General features: G+C 36.5%; 2 protein-coding genes across 5 annotated transcripts in view; one reads left to right on the top strand and one right to left on the bottom strand.

The window, feature by feature from the left end:
- The first annotated feature begins 12,430 nt into the window (after positions 1–12,430).
- On the top strand, positions 12,431–15,858 carry LOC143733354 (ATP-sensitive inward rectifier potassium channel 1-like). Of its 2 annotated transcripts, none has more exons than XM_077225051.1 (2): positions 12,431–12,620; positions 14,201–15,858. In XM_077225051.1, the coding sequence occupies exon 2, from the start codon at positions 14,210–14,212 to the stop codon at positions 15,326–15,328; it is 1,119 nt and encodes a 372-aa protein (XP_077081166.1). In that variant the 5' UTR covers positions 12,431–12,620; positions 14,201–14,209; the 3' UTR covers positions 15,329–15,858. The 2 variants fall into 2 exon arrangements, with proteins under 2 accessions (XP_077081166.1, XP_077081165.1); XM_077225050.1 differs by having other exon boundaries at positions 14,197–15,856.
- A 2,246-nt stretch (positions 15,859–18,104) lies between these two features.
- fli1 (Fli-1 proto-oncogene, ETS transcription factor) overlaps positions 18,105–22,181 on the bottom strand; it is a 33,622-nt gene continuing 29,545 nt past the window's right edge. For all 3 annotated transcript variants that reach the window (XM_077225048.1, XM_077225047.1, XM_077225049.1), the window contains 4 exons: positions 21,163–21,222; positions 20,819–20,881; positions 20,551–20,598; positions 18,105–19,568 (listed from right to left, as the gene is read on the bottom strand). In XM_077225048.1, the coding sequence (XP_077081163.1) occupies positions 19,051–19,568; positions 20,551–20,598; positions 20,819–20,881; positions 21,163–21,222 (689 nt within the window). In that variant the 3' untranslated portion in view covers positions 18,105–19,050. The remainder of the gene's footprint in view (positions 19,569–20,550; positions 20,599–20,818; positions 20,882–21,162; positions 21,223–22,181) is intronic.

The raw sequence follows: 22,181 nt of genomic DNA on the forward strand, positions 1-22,181 counted from the left end.
GGGTGAGAAGAAACCAAATGCAGTTTTTTTTAAATATTCATCAGCCGAGTGAGCAAAAGCAGTGAACATTTATATTAGGAGCTTTAGAGGGAGAAGTGATATGGAGAAATGTAATAGTTGAAGCAAAAGAACGATACACTTCCACTAAAATATTCAACTTATTGACTGAATGGTATGGGGGCACACAGTGAAGTTTTTTTGTTTTTTTTTAACCAGGCAGTCTGTAAAATCATTTTGAGTTGTTTTCCAGCTGGAGTTTGCCTAAATAAATCTTTGAGTAAGCATTGAATTACCATTTGAATGCAGAAACTGGAGTGTAAATGCAGGGAGTCTGTGAGGAACCTCAGATATAAGTGCTTGAAAGTGCTCACTTCACGAATCTCCTTTTTATGTACAAGAGACATCAAGAAGTGCTTGCTGGTTAAGTTGTTTTAAGCAGAAAGACTATTGAGGACTGAAGCTATGAAATCCACATCGCCAGACTGCTCATGTTGTGTGGGTTGGTTGTCTTTTTTTTGGTACACTTGTGTTCTTGTTGTTTTGTACAGGTAGAAATGTTACTCGTCAGGATCTTGTCATTTACTCCCACACATAAGAAAAAAACATCACCTTATTTGTGTGATAGATCTGTAAAATGCAAACAGTATTCATTGGACAAATATATCAAATTATATTAATAGTTAGTTAAAAATTAAAGGTATGACTGATCTACTTTATGTGCATGTTAAATATGGCAGTGTTGTGAGTTTGACAAGCTGGTAAACATTCAAGTTAATCTGCCATCTTGACCGTTTTTCTATTGCTCCAAACACAATGTCAAAACGAGGATGCATATTCAACCATGAACCAAAAACAGTCTTCTAAGACTTTTTGAAACAAAGCCTATTAAAAAGCCTTTTATTTTCAAATGACATTTTATTTCACACATTTAAACATTAAATGTCCCACATTAAAGAATGTGTTTTCCTTTAGTTTGGTAAGTAAAACAAGTACACACACACACACACACACACACGCACGCACGCACGCACGCACACACACACACACACACACACACACACACACACGCACGCACGAACGCACACATGAGCGTTTAAGTTGACTAAACTTAACATTTTAAGGCAGCACTAATACTGACTTTTTAAAGATGAAACTATTATTATTATTTTTTTACGGACTGACAAGAAAAGATGTCAAATAAAATTGCAAAATGTGATTTCAGAAAATGGATTGACCATCTTTGTAATTCAATCGTGCAATATAAGATGACAGGCTTGCTAATGTCAACTGTTTAATTTGACCCAAAATTTAAAGGAGTTTCTCTTAAAGGGATATTCACCCAAAAATGAACATTCTGTCATTAATTATAACACTTAGAATAATACCAGATTATACTCACATTTAATATTTTATGTCATGTACATATGTATATATATATATATATATATATATATATATATATATATATATATATATATATAAACTAATAAATGAAAATAAGTTTTCAAATATATATATATATTTGAAAACTTATTTTCATTTATTAGTTTTTTATTTTTATGTCTATAGTTTAAGTTATTTTAGTACATCAAGCTAAATCAAAGAACATGAGTAATGTTGGCAACTAGGTAAAATGTATTTTTTTCATTTTTAAAATATGTTATTCATATTTTAGTACCGTTTAGTAACTTCTATTTATTTCAATGTTTTTTTTTTGTTTGTTACGGACCAAGGACATTAATCTCTTTGTTATTTTTATTTTTTTTCCATGCATCATCACTAGGAAAGTTTGCTTCATATTTGATGTTATAACATACTCTTTTGGGTCATGCTAAATATATATCATTTTCCTTTTTTCTTCCTCAAAAAGGAAAATATCATATTTGCTGTTATAACATACCCTTCAAACCCTATTGTTTAGTGTTTTTGTTAGCGGTCATTTGCATCACTGTTTATTGCAATATTTACAATTTCTTTCTGAAGGTTTTTTTTGGCTGTGGGATAAAAACAGCAGTTTGTCCCCGATTACATCATTGGTTCTGGAACATTTCTAAAGGTCCTTCACATGATCCTCGGTGAAACACACTTTTGGAAAAGTTGATTGGATTTACCTCAAGTTGAGCGACTGTAGGTTTGCAAAGAAATCAATTTGTCATGATGTTGTGAGACATCCCTACACATATATACAGTACTGTTCAAAAGTTTGGGATCGGGAAGTTTTTTGAAGTTTGGCTGCTGAAAATCCAGACATCAAAGGAATAAATTGAAATACATTTATACAGACCTACTAAATTTAAAAAAAAAAAAAAGTGTTTAATTTTACTTTGGCCACGTCTTATTAGATCTAGTGCATTTTTTATTTTTTTATTTTTGTCACTTCTCTCTTTTAATATGAAACAGTTAATTGTAACATTAACATTAAATCGAATAATGCCATTTGATGACACATGAAAACAAAGAGAACATATTACATTCAAATTCACCCTATTTACTTAATGCACTTTCCTGGTCTTATTTTAAACGATTCACATGTTATTGCAAAGAAAAATAATAAATAAATTGTGCAACAAGTCCTTGATACTACTTACAGTGCCATCAAAAGTATTGGTTTTTTTATTCCATGGCAAACAGATCTAAAAACAATACTTCAGAAGAAATATTTAATGGCGATTAAAATAAACACAAAAATAATACATCACTAAAAATAGTCTGCAGGCAAAAACGCTTGACGTAAGGATTTCAAATGTTTGACATTTACTATGAAGCATATTTTCCTATTGAAGTGCACGAAGGGGAAAAATAAATAAATAACACGCCCCTGGGGAATGTTATAGCATCAGTTCATTTTCCTATTGACATTGTAATGTACAGTACCAACTAACAAAGGCTTTTACATCTTTGTTTATTCATTTTAAAAAAAGTGATGGTGAAGTTTTGAATCACAGGGAATAGTCAAGTCACCTTTATGTCTACACACTACAGATTGTTTCAAAGCAGCTTTACAGTGATAAACTGGAACATAAAGATTCAATGATGCAAACAGAATTCAATTCTGCGGTAAAGCAGCACTAAAAACAATATACAATAGTAAACAGTCATCATTCACTTGAAATCAGTTCAGTGTCTGTTCATTTCAGTTCAATAACTTTGTACATCAATTACGAAATGAGTTCAATTCATCTATACAGCAGTTCTGCAGAAAAAAATGTCGTCATCTTCCATCTCAGTTAATTTCTCATACAATGGTGTCAGTAATATTCCTGAATATTAAGTGTCCCCAACTAAGCAAGCCAGAGGCGACAGTGGCAAAGATCCCAAACTCCATCAGTGACAGAAATAGAGAACAGAAACCTTGGGAGAAACCAGACTCAGTCGAGGACCAGTTCTCCTCTGGCCAATGAACAAACATGGTGTGATTATCATTCAGGCTGCATCACAAGTCAGATTGTGGATCGGTATCATTTCGTCCAGTTCTTTCTGCTTGTAGATCGGATTCATCACGCTGGTATGGAGACGAAGTTGGCCATAGGGATCTGTGCAGAGGACGTGTCTGGTTCTTGTGTTGAGGATCTGTGCCGATGGCTGTCATGTCGAGAAAGCCTTCAAATGGGATTGTTTAAGTAGATCTTGTTTCTGCTGACATTCTTTGCTGCGATGAGGTCCTGTCTAGGTGCAGGTCCACCATCTGATCTGAATACGACCCGGATCTGGCTTCAGATTTAAGTAGTATTAAAAATTATAGTAATCCAATTTTTATATCAATGCATTCTGTTAATTTTGTGAATTGGTATGTTTTGGCAGGGTGTGAAGAAATATAGAGCTGAGTATCATCAGCATAAAAGGGTTGCATGTGCAGGGTGAACAGCAACGGTCCTAGTACTGAGCCTTGAGGTACTCCATACTGAACTTGTGATCGATAAGACATCTCTTCATTTACTGCTACAAACTGATAACAGTCAGATAAATATGATTTAAACTATGCCAATATAATTCCACCAGTGCCAACATAATTTCAAGTCTATTCAAAATAATGTTGTGGTCGATAGTACCAATACACTAAGATCCAGTAACACTAATAGCGAGATACAACCATGATCCGATGAAAAGAGCAAATAATTTGTAACTCTAATGAGAGTTGTCTTAGTACAATGATGTGAATCCTGACTGGAAATCCTCGCCGATACCATCATTTCTTTCTAAGAAGGAACAAAGTTGTGCGGATACTGTCTTTTCTAGTATTTTTTACAGAAAAGGGAGATTCGATATCAGTGTGTAATTAACTAATTCTCCCGGATCAAGAGTTTTAACAAACAGCCAGCTTAAAAGTGTTTGGTACGTATCCTAATGACAACGATGAATTAATAATATTAAGGCATACATGAAATGATAAATGTCTAATTTGAATGCAATGTTCAGAAAGTTACTTTAGATAAAAGCATTTGCCAAATGCTTGAAACACTTTATTCCCGTACTCAAACAGTACGGTCCTTGTTTTGTGATGGATTAAGGGCAATGGGCAAATGGGCAATTCTTGAGGAAACTTATTTCAGTCTGCAAAAGACTTGAGACGGGTGTGGAAGTTACAATGTCAGGACAATGACATTTAGGGTATGTTTACACGACAGTGATGTACTAAAAACAGAAATGTTTTTCCTGTGTGTTTTTGAAATGTTTTGCATGCGGATGACAATGTCGTCAAAAACTATTCCCGTTCACACAGATCCGAAACCGACTAAAATCACTGTATTCTGCTGCCTATAAACTGAACACGTGATGTGCTTGCGCATGATGTAACCATTTTCACAAATTCATGTTTTTGTAATTTACAGGAGACGGTAGCAGTGTCAAATACTTACACTTTGAAACCGGTTTTCAAATGTTTGCATTTTCAGGCCGCTAAAGCTCTATTGTTGTGTAAAACAAAACACATAAAAGGTTTTCAGTTTTAGTTTGAAATGATTTTGTGTGAAAGGTTCCTAATACACTTCTAAAGCTACTTAAAACCAATAACCGATATGTCGAAAGCCAGACCTCAATCTGATGGCAAGACTTAAAACTTTAAGTTTCCTTCACAATACATTTCACTCAAACAATATAACATTGAACAAAACCACACTTTTAAAGTATATGCTTTACTTAGAAACATTTAAGTATTTTATACAATAGATATCGTGGAGACACTAGATCTATATTTCAAACATCATGTAATTAATTAACGCAGAACGTAGAAAATTAACTCTAATGTCACAAAATGGCAAGTTACTAATCCTAACAATAAAAGCAATGATAAAACAGTGTAAATACAGCTAGAAAACAGTGAAAAATCAACCTCATTAATTATTCAAGGCCCACTGCATGATGGAAACACCAGTATCAAAAGTTGAGTAATTCTATAAGGTTGATATTTACGCTTTCATTTCTACACACTTGAATTGTGTACTAATATAGAATTTACTTTGTTTTTTAAATTGTTTCCTGAACTAACTTTTTCTTGAAGAAATTTAAAAAAAAAACCTAATTTTGTAGTTACTTCACCACAGAATCATTTTATCAGTGTAGGGATGCTTACTCTTTTTTCTTTTTTTCATTTTCTTTTGTTGTTTAATTATCTTTTGTGTTACAGTTCATTTGCAAATGCCACAGTCCTTGAGGCTCGGCTACATTTGTTGCCCGTGTGTGAAGCAAGTGTTATTGTCACCAGAGTGACATGACATATTTTATCTCTTTTATTCTCTTAACAGGGAAATGTGCATCATAGTTGATGTGATAACAAAACTTAGTGGTTGGGGTGTTTTTTTTTTTTTTTCAACCAATTTTTGTCTTCGTCAGTACCAAAATATGCGTCATATTTTATGTCATAACATGCCCTTGAAATTTTGTTCTGTGTTCACTGCACACGTCTTTTGCATTGAGCTAGTTTTCAATGTTTATGTAATCGCCATTTCTCTACCATTTCAACTGGTATACTATAAATGTTCTGGTCTGTAAAAACAAACATTGTTAAACAAAGGATAATCTCTAGTGCATCATTGGTGGTTTCAGTATGTTCCCAATTGTCCTATATCGAGGTGGCTATTGCTGCTTTCATTCTGTCAGAAATATCATAATTATCAGTTGCAAACTTTAAAGTTGCACCTGAACATCCCTTCAAATCAAAATTACAACTAGGAACTTCATGAATAATTTTGCATATAAATACACATTGCCATCTTCCTCTGTATAATGTTACACAAGCGTCTTTTACTAACCATAGAAATGTTCTATCATACAGAAAGCACTTTATTCTCTGTATTTTGCTTTGTGAAGAGACAATTACTTTGAACAAGGACAATTATACTGACACTGAATGCCTTTTGTGGACCATGTCAGGCTTTAAAAGCATAATTCATAATGCATGATTTGCTCCCCCTATAGTGTTGTTTTATGCTGTAATAGTTTTTGTTAATATTTTGATTCTATTTTATTCTTCTATTTTCTTTTTCATTTTAATTAAGGTTTTAGTAATTTTATTTTCAGTTTTGACATTATTATTATTTATTATTTTGGAATTATTTTATTTTTATAACCAGTGTGTGAACAGCTTGTAACTAAAATTAAATGAGACCAGTTAATGAAATGAAAATGTTTTTTTTTTTTTATGATTTTAGTTTTAGTTAACAAATATAACCTCATGTCATTCCAAACCAAAGTTTCTTTCTTCCTTGGAGCATGAATCAAATATATATGTAATGTGGAAGATTATATTTTGACAACTTTATTTTCTGTCTATACAACGGAAGTCAATGGTCACCAAAACTGTTACTGCATAAAGGTCTGAAACGACATAAGGGCGAGTAAATTATGACAAAGTTTTCATTTTTGGTTAAACTATCACTTTACTGTGGGTGACAACATTAATAATGAATATTGTCAGACTATAGTGTTCAATAATCCAGTGCGCTTTACTCCCCCTCTGATCTGAGTTTGATCATAAATCACACTGGACTGTTTCACTTTAGCTTGAAGTGCTGTTCAGCGCCCACATACGAGAGTATAACATGAACGCTTGTCATGTTATCAGAAGAGAGGATTAGTTTGTCGCATTAGCGGTGTGTTCCGCTGACTTTATTACCTTTACATTCAGGACTGAGGTTTCATGTGCAACTCTGATGTCTCGAAGCTGATTATCCATGAGAACAAAGACTTAGCAAGCATCAAATGTGTGTGTTTGCTCAGCAGTGACACCTTTCTGAAAGTACCGGAATTGCAATGGTTCCATTTGCAGGTGCCATAAATATTCTTAAGAGGAAAATCAGGCTTTTTCTCAGATGCTTTCCTTCTTGAATTAAACAAGGAGCTGTTGGCAAATATACAGCCGCTGTTTGCCAAGCGTCTTTGGCCTTGCGTATACTGACAGCTTTCTGCTGGCCACACACCAGCTCTGACTGCTGTAGTTTATCAAGCAAACCAAGGATCCGAGCAGGTTTTGGGCACATTATAAAGTACTATGTATCTATTTTATGAACTCTTTGTACTCTCAGAAACTGAGTATGAATATAAAAAGAGGTTTGAATTACAGAATCAGCGCAATGTATGAGAAGGAAGTGCGAATGGCCACAGTATTGACTGATCGAGCTGCTGTTTCTTCACACTAAAGGAAGGTGAGTTTGCAGTTTTTATCTCTAATTTTTCTCTCCATGGCTGAAATACCATATTTGTTAAAACCATATTTGTTAAAACTGTTAAAACCAAAATAAATGAAGGCAGTACCATTCTTTCAATGACAGTTAAAGTCATGACTTGTTTCCTTGGATTCCCTTATGTCAAGTCAAGGTTGGTTTATGGAGTAATTCAGGTTTTTGCTGGTATTAGAGCGAACCATGTACCAATAGAAACCATGACCATGACTAAAAAAAAGTAATTTAAAGTAGTTCAGCTATACTCAAGCTAACTGAAGCTAACTGCATTGTTATTTAAAATGAAATATCTTCGGTAAAAAGACAAAAAATTGGGTAAATTGGGAACAAAAACGAATAGGATAACATAATAAAACCTAATATATATATATATATATATGTATATTTTAAATAAGCAATAATCTAATGAGTGGTGCTCCAAATTAATCTGAATAATTTTGAATCAATTAAATTGTAAAGAAGACTGGATAAGTTTCAAAGCTGTGTGCTTGTTTTATTAAGACAATATATTCGTGAAAACACATTAGGTTGTCTCTACAAATTCACACAAAAATATGTATGCACAGTCACATATTTGATGTTGATTTTCTCTGGGTCTGTAGCTCAAACAGTAATAAATGCTGCTGACAAAGACAGAGTCATGGGTTCGATTCCCTGGAAAGGCATGAACTGATGAAATGTACACCTTGAACGCAATGTGCTTTGCTTTAGATAAATGCGTCTGCCAAATCTGTCAGTGTTATGTAGTGAAACAATTTGTGCAGTATCAGCTTGGGCCATAGCATAGTCCAGGATGGATAAATTCTTAAATCTGGTATGAAATGAGTTCTTGATTCACAAAGTTTATGATTCCTCCACCCTTTACACCTCACAGATATAGGCCCTTCATGGCATTGCAATGACAAACTGTAGCAGTTGTGCATACACACGTACACAAGTGAGTGGAGGACAATACACTTTAATTTGGCACATCTGCGTTTAAACAGTCATTTGTTTAAAGGGATAGTTCACCAAAACATGTAATTATCCTATAATTTACTCACCCTTTTGGGTGAACTATCCCTTTAAGTCCACTAGCAAAACACCAAAATAAATGAAGGGAGTATCATTCTTTCAATGACAGTTAAAGTCATGACTTGTTTCCTTGGATTCCCTTATGTCAAGTCAAGGTTGGTTTATGGAGTAATTCAGGTTTTTGCTGGTATTAGAGCGAACCATGTACCAATAGAAACCATGACTTTACAAAGAATGATACATTGGCCATGAATGATAATGACTTCCAGGACTTGAAGTAAATGATATACAAAACATATTATTAAATGTTTTAATAAAAAATGTATTAAATAGATTTTAGCTTGGCAAACAATGCTTATGACTTTTGGCTCTAATTTTCGACCACCGACCGAGTGCTCAAATTATCCACCGAACGGCTCGAAAAGCTACGATGACTATTTAGGAGTCAAAAAATCAGGCAACAAAAGCAGAAAATATGAGTGGGAGTGTCGCCTGGAGCGTGTGACTCGCTCGGGTCGTTCAATGGAACTAAGTTGGTCATTAACGTTCACACTTCAATAGTGAAATACCCCCTCAGCCACCTGGCACAGGTGATTATATCATTATGATCACAGAAGGGTGAAGAGAAACTTTACTTTGCCACCTCGACTAAGAGGGCAATGCTTCTGTGAATTATTCGAATGAGGGAAAAGTTCAAAAAGTCAGGCATTTTTCCAGTTTAGAGTTTAGAGTCCTTTCAGTGCTTATTGGTAACATTTTATATGCTGGGAGGTTTTCATTAAAACATGTTCTGCTCAGTCCCGATGGCAATTTGTATGCATGAAAAGAAATGAATTTCAAAATAATTTGTGAAGTAAAACATCCAGGCCATAGAAACTCAGCATTTTCTAAATAGAGTAACGGGCGTGTTGTTGTACTGTACAAGAAGTGGTTTGAAACTTACAACTTTTGCTGTTTACACAAATAAGTTCAGCAGAAAAGTCAGTGTGGAAAAACTTTCTTGGATCAGTGATCTTGAATGGCGGCCTAAGGCAACATGTTGTGGTTTGGTATTATTGAAAAGCTTATTATGGATTTTCCATTGAAAGCTTTGCTGAGGTAAATTTGGTCTTCGGCATGTCAAAGCTCACAAAGGTATTGAACTGAATGAAGATTATAGCCGAATGACTGACAGGAGAATACGGTTTTGTGAAACAGTCGTGACCAGCTATTTGATTTCTTACAACGATGCATTGTACTATGGTATTAAGCAGCGGGTTACGTCATTGTACGGGAAACACACCCCAGAATAGTGATTTAAACAACAGCTGTGAACGTCTAATGAATAATCTGTTAGGCTAAATAATATTGTGTCATTTGGTCACTGCCAGAAGTGGAAATTCTCCCAGTTCTTCCCAAAGTAATCCTTGTAACAAGACAGAATACTGATGTAAACACAACCAAAAGTGTGATAATACTTCAGAAACATTTATCTGTGTTTAAGCTCAAGGCTCTCTGAATCCTAAATAACCATTGCTTTAAATTGATTCAGTTAACTAGAAAACACAAGGCCAATTTGAAATCCAATCATGAAATGAGCTGTGATGACAAATGGAAACTCACATTATATACATAGCAATCAAAGTATTTTTGGATTGCTTTGAATATCGTTCTTTGCTAGTTTTATGATTAAAGGGATGGCTTACCATTTCATTCCAATCCTTTTGTGGTACACAAAAGAGATATTTTGAGAAATGTAGTTTTTTATATATACACCATGAAAGTCAATGGTCACTGTAAAACCCGGCCTGATCGGCCCAAAGAAGGTTTTCCGGTCAGCGGGTGAAGGTCTCTGCTCGTTACGGCCTATCTGCGTGGCAAAGTAATTTGATTAAAGGAAATACATTTTCTCATATGTATTAACTCGTTATTTCATCTGACTCCATAAATGAAAAAAGGTTTTAATGATATCTGGGCATCATTAAATGTGAGCGAGTGTTTGACTATTCTTTTTAACTCTTTACTGAAAATAAAATCAGAGTCGATTAGAATAAAATCAAATATTTACAATTTATTATGTCAGGTAAATGTATCACGCCAATTGCATAATCAGTACAACGATAATAGATACAAACATCAAATGCTCTGGAATAAAGAGAGAAGATGCAATACTTTGACATTATAAAATACATGATGAAAAGTGTTTTTTACACTTCACATCACGGGCTAGTCTGGGTTACAGAATCACACCAGCCTCTCGTTGCATTTCATTATATAGACAGACCAAAGCAGAAACCTCTTTTCCGATGTAAACATGAGTTCACAGTGGGAATTTACATTAATCACTGTCTTATGAGAGGTTGATTTACATGGAACCATTTTCTAACAATGGGATATTGAATTGCGTTTACTCCTTCTGAGAGCAGAACATTCTTCAAAATTTGTTAGATGATAGAATGTTTGGCTGAACTATCTTTAATATATATTTTTTAACTGAATATCGCTGTAAATCACAATTGTAAGTCTAATATAGCTGTAATATAAATTTAAAATACATTTAATATTTTCATTTCTTAGAAACTTACATCTTAGAAACAGTATTGCATTATTTTGTCTATTTAGTTACAAACAATGGAGGAACAACTTTTGCGTGTCGCTTATTTAGAATCAGATTTCAGTGCAGGAACTAACTTTTGTATAGCATAATACAATATGGAACACAGGGACATTTAATAAATTCTTAATCACATGATTTGATTGTTAAAACAACAAGTGAAGACTTCTAGGAAGCGATTTCAACATCAGTCCCTCATTTCAGTGTCAAAGGACTGTATGAATGTCCGCACACTTGTAGAATCAGTCTCTGTGGAAATGCTTTGAGTTCTCAGGTTGAAACAATTGTCATTTTTTACTCTCTGTCCAAAGAACAAAAGATCAGAGAATCACATTTATGATCTGAGTTGCTCTGCTAGAAGAAAGAGTGTGATTCTGAATATCTGAGAGACTTGATTAAACTCGAATGGAATGATTATTATTTGTTCTAGACTTTGAATCAGATCCGATGTGCAATACAAACGGGATCTCATAATTAATATTTGCCAAAATTCACAAGTAAAGGGTGTTTCCTGCGCACATATAGTTTTGCATGTTCGGATAAACACTAAAATGCACATCAAAACAACGTTTCAACATCATTTGCTAACAAATGAGAGTCTCGCTATGGGATTGTGTCTGAATATTGACCTGCAGCGTGGGCCCTCATAATGGTTTTGTGATTATCACTCTTTTGGTGTCTATCCAAATGTACAAAAATGCAAATACACACATCAGATATTCATCTATAGACCCCCGAAATCAAATCCTCTTCAGTTGCAGCAAAGCGTGACCTGTGACCTTTATGATTTGCAGCCGGTTGGTGTCCTGAAACATTCCCAGAAGCCTGATTTATCACTGCATGCATCGCTAAATAAAACATGACCATCGCTGCTGATTAATATTTATGGTAAAGCAAAAAGTAGTGATTTTGTAGGGGTACCAGGGCGTCCCAATCAAACGTGCGGGAGTGTGTGCGTGTGTTGATGCGTACGTCCGTCTTGAGGATGCGAAAGTAAGTGCACCCTGCATGCTCCCCTTGTGTAAAGCATTTGTGTGTATACACTCGTCGACTTGTGTATACATAAACAGGGATGACTGTGTGAGTAGGAGGGAAGCCTAGAAAAGGGAAGAGTTGGGCATTAGTTGTCACACAGACACCTGGACGGAAAGAGAGAGAAAGAGAGAGTAGCGGAGTGTGAAACAGTTGAGGAGGGACACAGCTTATTAATGAGTAACACACACATGTTCATTTACAATTTCCTGCTTTAGCTCACATTTAAAAGAGAGGACAACGAGCAAGAGAGCCGGTGAGCGACTGAAGAAGTTTGTGATTGGCACCTGGTCAGACTTTTCTAGGTAAGCTGAACATTTTTCTTACAGTGCGTGTGTCTGGTCTGCCATGTAAATCTCTGCTCATCTGATGTGTGGTCTGGTTCAGTCATCAGCACCGATATTCCTCATGGTATTTTGGGAACATTAAATTCATAAATCTGCACAGCAGATGATGGGTGGTGGATGAGAACTGCGGGTTCCTCTGGCTGGGCTGAACACTTGCTATTCTGTGCTGTAATTGAGCTTCAGCACAGAGTTGATGTGTATTCTAATAGACTCTGCATTAAACATTAAGCACACTCCGGAGATGGAACAAATGGATCTGGAGCAAACCGAGCAGCACTCAGTCGCTCATAGCGACAGATAAGCGGAGATTACCCGTAGCTAACTGCCCTGAACACGCTGCCATGCGACGCCTGCGTTTATCAACGCTTTTGTTGTAATTAAGTACAAAGAAACATTCAGAATGTGTCAAGGGGAGTAAAATGATCGCAAATCAAAGCCTGCAGCGAAACACAGTCAGGTGTGAGACGAAATTCTTGCTTGAGTGCTTGGACTCGCTTATTTATTCAACTAATTTGCACTTGTATGCATAGTTTTTTTAATATTTTTTTTTTTTAATTGTGGTCATATTTTAAGAGGATCTCCGAACACCGGTTCGCAAGTGTGCCTTTTAAACAGCATTCATAGGAAATAAGTGACTCTGGAAAAACGTACCTAAACATAGGCTTCACTGCAGCTGAAATGAACACTTAAATCACACTATGATTACAGTAGCAGATAATGAATTAATTAAGACTTATTTCCACACGGTTCCTTACAAATTACTATGTTATGACCTCAAAACACTTCAGCAGTGTTGATTTCACTCTGCATAGAGTTCAGAGATTGGCTTTTGGCTAATTAATGATAACACACTCACTCATGCTTTGCCTCTTGCACTAAGCACAGCCTGGGAAATTATAGCTAGCTTCAAATGAACTCTAATACCCCCGGTTTCACAGACAAGGCTTAAGCCTAGACTAAAGACTAAAATGCATGTTTGAGCTGTTTTAACAGAAAGCAACGTGCACTGATATATCTTAACACTCTGGGGCCGTGCATACCACGATATGTTACAGACTATATATGAATGTTTAGACTTGTGTTTAGAACACTTAACTTAATTGAACTGAAACCTAATCCTGAAATCCTGGTTTGTGAAACCAGGCCATAATGTCCTGGAGAAAAAAGTCACAAAATGCAAAAAGAGCATCAGCTGCTAATAACAATGCCACTGAAAGGTGTTATTGGGAATGTTATTTGAAATGGCCCAGATTCAAAATTATGATTTACTGTTTGCAAAATATGAAATCACATCAGGTGTTCACTTGCTTGTATACAGTATGTGGACGGATTCGGCTATCTTATCTCATGCATAACAATAGCAAGTGTTTATCCCTAAATACTTCAGTCTGTTGGACAACACGTTCTCTGTCCTGTTTGAAACGCTGTAGCAACAGAATGACTGGAGAGGATCACAATGAATCCATAGTTCTGCTGTTTTGCATCAAATCTTGGTTTGATTCTAGTAACAAATATGGCTTGATTCTCTTCCCAGACAGATCCTGAAAATGACTCGCTCCGTGAGAGAGGTGTTGAAAGAGTACATGTCGGAGCGGAGGGTTCGCAAATATCGCCTGGTGACCAAAGATGGCCGCTGCAACATCGAGTTTGGCAACGTGATGCACAGAAACCGCTTCGCCTATGTGCTTGACATATGGACCACCTTCGTAGAGACCCGATGGCGTTTCGTCATCTTGCACTTCGTGGCGTCCTTCACCCTTAGCTGGTTCATCTTCGGCCTCATCTGGTACTGGATCGCCAGAGACAACGGTGATCTAACTTGGCAGAATCCAGCCAATAACCACACGCCATGCGTCTATAGTGTGACCGACCTGACTTACGCTTTCCTCTTCTCGCTGGAGACCCAAACCACCATCGGTTACGGCAATCTGTACGTGACCAACGCCTGCACAGGAGCCGTGGCTCTGATTATAATTCAGAGTCTTATGGGTGCCATAATCAACTGCTTCTGGTGCGGTGTGGTTATGACAAAAATCGCCCTTCCGAAGAAGAGAGCCAAGACCATAACGTTCAGCGAATCCGCAGTTATCTGCCCTAAAAAAGGAACTCTTTGCCTTCAGATCCGCGTGGCCAACCTGCGCAAGACCCTGATGATCGGCAGTCAGGTTTACGGCAAGCTGTTGAGGACCACGATCACCCCTGAAGGTGAGACCATTATCATGGACCAGGTCAACATCGACTTCATGGTGGACGCCGGCAAGGACAACCTGTTTTTCGTCTGCCCTTTAACTCTCTACCACGTCATCAATAAATCCAGCCCGTTCTTCGACATGGCCGTAGACACTCTGCATCAGCAGGAGTTCGAGCTCGTGGTGTTTCTCGATGGCACGGCCGAGTCCACCAGCTCGTCCTGCCAGGTCAGGACTTCATACATCCCACAGGAGATCATGTGGGGATACAACTTTCTCCCTATCATTTCCCGCAGCAAAGAGGGAAAATACCGGGTGGACTTTTCCAACTTCACCAAAATGGTGCCCGTACCAACGGCTCATTGCGCTTACTGCTACCACAACGAGGCAGGACACCATCACCACTCAATAAACGGCATCGATAACCAGGGCTTTGAGGTCATTGAAATTGAGCCGCCCAACAGCACCAAAATGTAGAACTCTTTGCCTGACATGTACTGTATGTATTGCACAGAGCAACATTGCGAGGTCAACATCTTGCACTATACAAGAAGCACTGGACACACAAGCTTTTTGTCTCTCATAGTGTTTTTATCTCTTGAAATACCCCTTATTTGAAGAAAAACTGGAAAATGTCGTCTTGACAGGGTAAAACCCATATTGCAGTCCATTTCTTTTATAATTATTTTATTGCATATTTTAGAGCGACTAGCATTCAAAACCGCATCAACAAAACAATATTTTTGTATCTTTGTTCTGACAATATCAAAAATATAAAATTGTGAATGCTTCTGTTACAGGGTCATTGTGTCGGGAATGAGAGTGTTAACTGCAAGTTCATTAATACGAGATTGACTTTTATTACTCCTGTCTGAATATAAAAGTCTAAGATGAACTGATTTCAAATACCAATTAACCAGCAGATGCATGTATGCTCTGAATCACTCTGGGATGGTGCGTTCCTTTGTAAATTAATAGATATTGTTAATATTGTATTATTGAATTTGTAAATTCCATTTGTACTTTGTAAATATATTTTTTTATAATAATAAAAAATATGAATTTGAGTTGGTGTGTTAATTAATTTAAATGTCATTGAAACCAATCTACATTTTTCTGCTAAAACTAACCACATGGGGGCGTACAAGACAAAGCTATAGTTGACAACTCTTGTTTTTTTGTGTCCACTGTGCTGGATCAACATTATATTATATCCATTCTCAGTCCCAGGCTCCTAGATAACAGTGCCCTAATGTGTATCAAACACAGCCAAACAAAGCAATCGCTTTGCCCATACAAAGAGCTTTGCCCTAAGCAGCGATGAGTACTTGGAAATTTGTATAGCTCATAAAGCATAAGCATGCAGTGTTGTGCGTAAGAAAGGGTGGTGCGTGATAGATATCTGTTGTCTGAAGCTGTGGCCCACTGACTCACTACATGACACATCAAATAATAAAGCGCCTTTAAAATATATTAGATGTGGGATGAAGATAATTCCCCGAAGAGCATTCACTGCCAAACATTTAGAATTAATACATCTTACCTTAGACTATCCATATGTGTGTGCAATCCTTTAGCACTGAAATTACGTCAGATAGAGTAATAGAGTATTAAGTATTTGGCATGCTCTCTTAGGGGAGGAATTTGGCCTGAACCCAGAGTACTTCCCTCGAATCCCTGGCTGGGATAGGAACCAAACGAGAGAAAGGATTCGGGGTAACGGAGGGATACAGAAGAACCATTGAGGAACACAGGTGAGTCGGCTATGTGTATATACATGTATAGTATATACAGGCCTCCTTACATGTTCCTCCCGGACTTCGTTAATAAAACATTATTAATACCCAGCAGATTTAATGTGCAATCATGGTCCCCAGATGTGCTCATGATGGTTTATTATCACTCAGTACTGGATTAGATGAAACATTAGATGAAATATCTGTATTAGATGAAATATCTGACATTTGAAATATCATGTGATTTAATATTTGATTTAAAATTTTAATAAATAGGCCTTCAGTTGAGAAAAATATGACTTTTTTATGTGATTATATAAATTAAGTGTAAGCCAAACATGTTTAGTTTAGCGGTTTAGAACATCACCCTTTTAACAACACACTACATTTGGATATATTTTATTTTAAGGTGACATAGTTTCATTGTACTTATTCAAATAAGTACTGAGTAATTTAATTGTGCACTATAGAACATAAATAAGTACTATATATGTACTATAACCAAACGGTTAGTGTTTGGTTTAGGGTTAGTTATTTGTAATTATGCATAATTTACTGTTATTACTATGGTAAGCACGTGTAACTACGTCACCTTAAAATCACCTTAAATAATACCCTATATTTTTTATAGATATTTTTTCAACTGATGCATTGGTCAAATGACACACAGAAAGGTATATGGAGAGATTTTTAATGTAAAAACATTTATTTTGTCACATTTTACTTATTCAACAGACCCTTTTACAAAAGGTAATACTTAATAAATTGCAGAAACAACAAAATTAACAAAAAAAGATTAATTGCAATATTTCATATATATATATATATATATTTATATAGCAATAAATTTAATATCCAAATACTTGCATATATAAAATAGCACAATTCCTTCATATCTGAGAGTGATCCAGAGATGAACACTTGGGAATTTCCGATCATCTTTTGTCTTAATGCTACAAAATACACAAGAGAAAACGCTTGTGCGAAACTAACACTGTCCGGACACTTTCTTAGGCACATACATTTGCCAGTAATACGATTTGGCATTGAGGGTTTATTATGGCACTTCGGAAAACCGATTGTCTCCAAGCATGTTTGGTAAGGCATTTGCTTCTAGTGAATAAAAATATTAACTACATATCAAAATAACTTTCTTATTGTCATGGCAGCACACCAGGAACTTTAGAAAATGCATTTTCTGAAAAATACAAGAGAACATTCATAAACTTATTGCCCATATGTACAGATACAAAACACCTACGTAGTTCAAACTACCTTCAGTAACTGATAAAAAAGTTTGCATTTTGACCGAGGTCAACTCGTATTAACGTATGATTCTTAACACTGTCACATATGAAAATAGCTCTGCATAATTTATACAGTAAGATGCTTTTAATGCCTAGTTGACCTTTGATCAAAAAACAAAAAAAAAAGAAATACTAGCAAATAGGTCTGACAAACGCACAGCGTTCGCGAATCTCTGGTTTCAACGTCTTGTGCTGCTGTTTAAACTGTTATTTTCTTTTCTTTTCTTTTCTCTTCTTTCAAAGAGGTACTTTGCATGATGCCCACATTCAGTGATCCAATAATCTAGTCAGGATTTTTAAGACATATATGAATGCAAACACATCTCATGTGAATTTAACACTTTGGCTGTTTTGAGATGAAAACGAGTGGATATTCACTGAGGAGGCAGTGAGATTCACAAGGGACATCAGAAATGTAAAGCAGGTTTCGATCCATTCGACAAAGCTTTCACATCAACACCGTCTTCTTCATCAGCATAGAGGAGTGCTAAAGATGAGTAAGTGAGTTCAGCTTGAGCCAGCTAGCCTGAGAAGCTCCTAAAAAACAATCAGGCGCCACGTCCTCCAGCAAGGAGGATAAATGGCGGCTGAATGCCAATATTTGTTCCAGTTGCCAGATTTGCTTTAGAAAAGAGAGTTTCAGTCACAACTTACAAAAGATAAATTCATGTAACCAAGGTGGGTTTACTTAAAATCCAAAAGGGAAGCAGGGACTAAGTCCAAAAATATAAACACTCGGTTCACAATTGCATTAACACACAGGGTGAGTTTACAGTGATTCGTTTTTTCGGTCGGTCGTTCGTTCGTTCGTTCGTTCGTTCGTTCGCCGACTTATACATAATAGATGTGGTCTTTATTTGGTAGAAAGGGACTCTGGCCCATCGGTGCAGATTTCGGTTGTGGAAATGCACGAGAAACATGCGCAGACTCTCCAAAACAAACACCAACCCAAGTCCTTTGAATAAGTAGTACTCCATTTTGAAGAGGATCAGCCATTTGTGGTCCATTTTGTCTTTACTTTCTCTGTCTTTCAACATCTGCTTCCATGTACAAACGTTTCGGCCAAAATCCCTCCCTTTCCAGCTTCCTTGTTTGTCTTCACTCCGAGTGCAGTTCAAGCTTTGGCATTCGGGGCGCGGGTGAGAGGTGAGGGGCTTTAGTAGTAACTACCAAGGTGAGAATTGGTATGACGTGGCATGCCGGGATTGGGATAAATCCCACCTGCCGGAGAGCTCCAGTATGGGGTGGTGGGCCCGAAGAAATTGGAGGACGTGACGGGCATGGACGGAGGATGGGGCGAAACGAAGTTGACCTTCTGCTGGTGAGCGTGGTAGCTGGGCACGTAGGGCAGGTCGGTGGGGTACTTGTACATGGTGGACTCGGTGGGATGGGGCTGCAAGGCCTGAGCGATGCCGTGGAAGTCAAACTTGTAGGCGTAACGTTTGCCGTGCACTTTGGTCATGATGTTCTTGTCGTAGTAGTAGCGCAGGGCTCGGCTGAGTTTGTCGTAGTTCATGTTGGGTTTACTCTTGCGCTCCCCCCAGCGACGCGCTACTTCGTCGGGGTCCGTCATCTTGAACTCTCCGTTGGTTCCCTCCCAGGTGATGCAGCCGGCATTGGCGCTGTCAGAGAGAAGCTCGAGCAAGAACTGCCACAGCTGGATCTGACCCGAACCTGGACAACGACACGAAGAGGGAATCTTACCAGAGGTACATGTGATATATATATAGGACCAATTATTTTTTCTTCCCCCAGTTGTCAATAAAACAAATATTATTTGAGTAAGTTTTAGTAGAAAGTACTATTTCAATCTTTCTACTTCAAAATTTCACATTTAATTAATTATTGAAATAATGCAATTTAATTATCAATTTTTGAGTGCTGTTGATTTAGTATCACTGATTGGCTATTATAGCTTTTAATATTATGAAATAATATTAATCTTATTTTTATGGATGTAATATTAATCGATTTTTTAATCTTATTTTTAATTTTAAGTTTTTTTGTGATGTATTATTACTTTTAAAATATGTATAGTTCTAATTAATTGTTATTTTCAGTTTTTGTTTTAGTTATTTTAGTTCTTCAAGTTAGGGTTAGGGTTAGGGTTAGGTTAGGTTATTTCAGGTAAAGTTTCAAACAGTTAACGCCGTTTTAAATCAAGTAACGAAAATTATGGTAACACTTTACATTAAGGTTTCACTAACTACATTATTTAACATGAACTTAGAATGAACAATTCTTCTACCGCATGTATTAATCTCCGTTAATGTTAATCTCAACATTTAATAACTCATTATTAAGATAAAAAGTTGTATCTGTTAACATTAGTTAATGCACTGTGCATAGCATGCACATTATTTACATATTCTGTTCTATTCTATTCTATTCTATATTACTCACTCTCAGATCATGTTAGTTAGACTTTTTTTGTAAAGTGTTACCAATATTATTTTATTATTTTACTTTTAATTTTCAATGTATTTAGACCAAATAGTTTAGAATTTTAGAATAGCAGAGGAATAGTATAGAATCTACCGGTTAGTTACTGGCCATAACAAGAAAATAATCCGTATTGGCCATAATTTAAACTGGTTAAAATTGAACTGGTTTTCTAAAAGTACAATGTTAAACCGGTAAGTTTTCCTGTTGTTACCTGGGTTGGCAAGTCGACTGCTAGTGGGTCCTAATATCTGGTAAGGGTCTGAAAGGAAAGAGAAATGAATCTGGATGTGAACTTGGAACTGGATAGTTGACAAATTCCACAATTTTATTGGAGATCCACTAGATGAACTGCAGAAGAATAGTACTAGCAACAAAAAGGACATGACTTAAACTCCCAGAAAGTGAATATATAATCCAAATGCACATTTAGGCTGCCACCTGCTAAATACATAAATTATGAAATATCTTTGAACGCTTACCCGGCTGAGGCCGAGCCGGCTCAGTGTTCTTGGACACGTTCTGAGAGACCACTGTAGGAGAGCCTGAGAAATAGAAAGGAAGAGAGCGCGACAGCAAGAAAGAAAGAGAAAAAAAAGAGTTCAGCACATTCGTCTGGGCGAGCAGACGCTCAAGTCTCGGTCCAAAGAAAACAAGGGCAAAAGCACTTAATGAGCCTCTTCAGCTCCCAGTGTCCCTTAAATAAAGCCTGGCCATGTGCTGACTCTCCTGCACAGATCAAGAACGTCACACACCAACAATGATGCGTTTAAGTGTCTGACCACCCAATGAAAGCAATGAATCGAGGTGGACTGTTGACACTGACCTTTGCCGCTGTGCATGTTGTTTGACCAGCCTGACCTCCGGACAGCATCATACGACGCATCTGGAGAAAAGAGAAAAGAATTTAAAGGTATTTTTGTAACCTGCTATTGCTTTTCCAAAAGCTCTGTAAGGCTTTGGAAAATGTTTTAATGTTCCTGCAGAATTTTATTTGGATCGATTATAGCAGTTTATATCCAATGTCCTTGCCTGAGGAGCAAACTAAAGCTGAGTGTTGGGGTGGTTGTGGCTGGTAAATCCTACATTATGGGGACACAATTTCCCCACAAAGATGTCAATATACTGTACGAAATCCTTATCCTTGTGGGGACATATTTTGGTCTCCATGAGGAAAACAGCTTAAAAAGAGATGTTTTTCGAAAATTTAAAAATCCTAAAAGTTTTGAGTGATGGGTAGGTTTAAGGTAGAGTTAGTGTATAGGGAATATACAGTTTATACAGTATAAAAAGCCTTATGTCTATGTAAAGTCCCCATAAATCATGAAAAAACAACAAGCTGTTTGTTTTTTCTGACAAACTCACAACACACTCACTCAACATACTCATGCAATCACACTGAGAAACCAATAATGATGTTGTCAGGATTGCAGTTAGAATCTGTTTGGTAAGAACATCAGCTTGTCTTGTTTTTAGAGATCTCACAGAACCACAAATTGCACACACATTTTGAGCACTTAGGTACATAGCAGACTGTGACTGATTTTAGAGCCAAAGAAATAAGTTATATCCGTCTCCCAGGCTTCAGTGGTATGCGTTATGCTCAAACAATGAAATATTTCCTCCCATAACATGTTTTATTAGCACAACTTAAAAACTTTTTTCCAAAAGCTTTCCAATAAAATTGTGAACATTTCGAAAAGTAAAAGTAAATGTATGTGGTGGTTAAGTGCATGAATATTTTTAATAAATGGATTCATTTAAACGCTAGGAACTCCTAAAAACTCAAACTCATTTCACTTTCAAATCATTGCTGCACTCGTTTCCCTGGCCTTTCCTCACATA

The sequence above is a fragment of the Siphateles boraxobius genome, unplaced genomic scaffold, assembly GCF_051911475.1.
Source record: "Siphateles boraxobius isolate OS27281-9 unplaced genomic scaffold, OSU_SipBor_1 98, whole genome shotgun sequence".
Lineage (NCBI taxonomy): Eukaryota > Metazoa > Chordata > Actinopteri > Cypriniformes > Leuciscidae > Siphateles > Siphateles boraxobius.

Excerpts from the sequence above, each read along its gene's own strand:
- LOC143733354 (XM_077225051.1), top strand. The coding sequence starts at position 14,210 with ATGACTCGCTCCGTGAGAGAGGTGTTGAAAGAGTACATGTCGGAGCGG.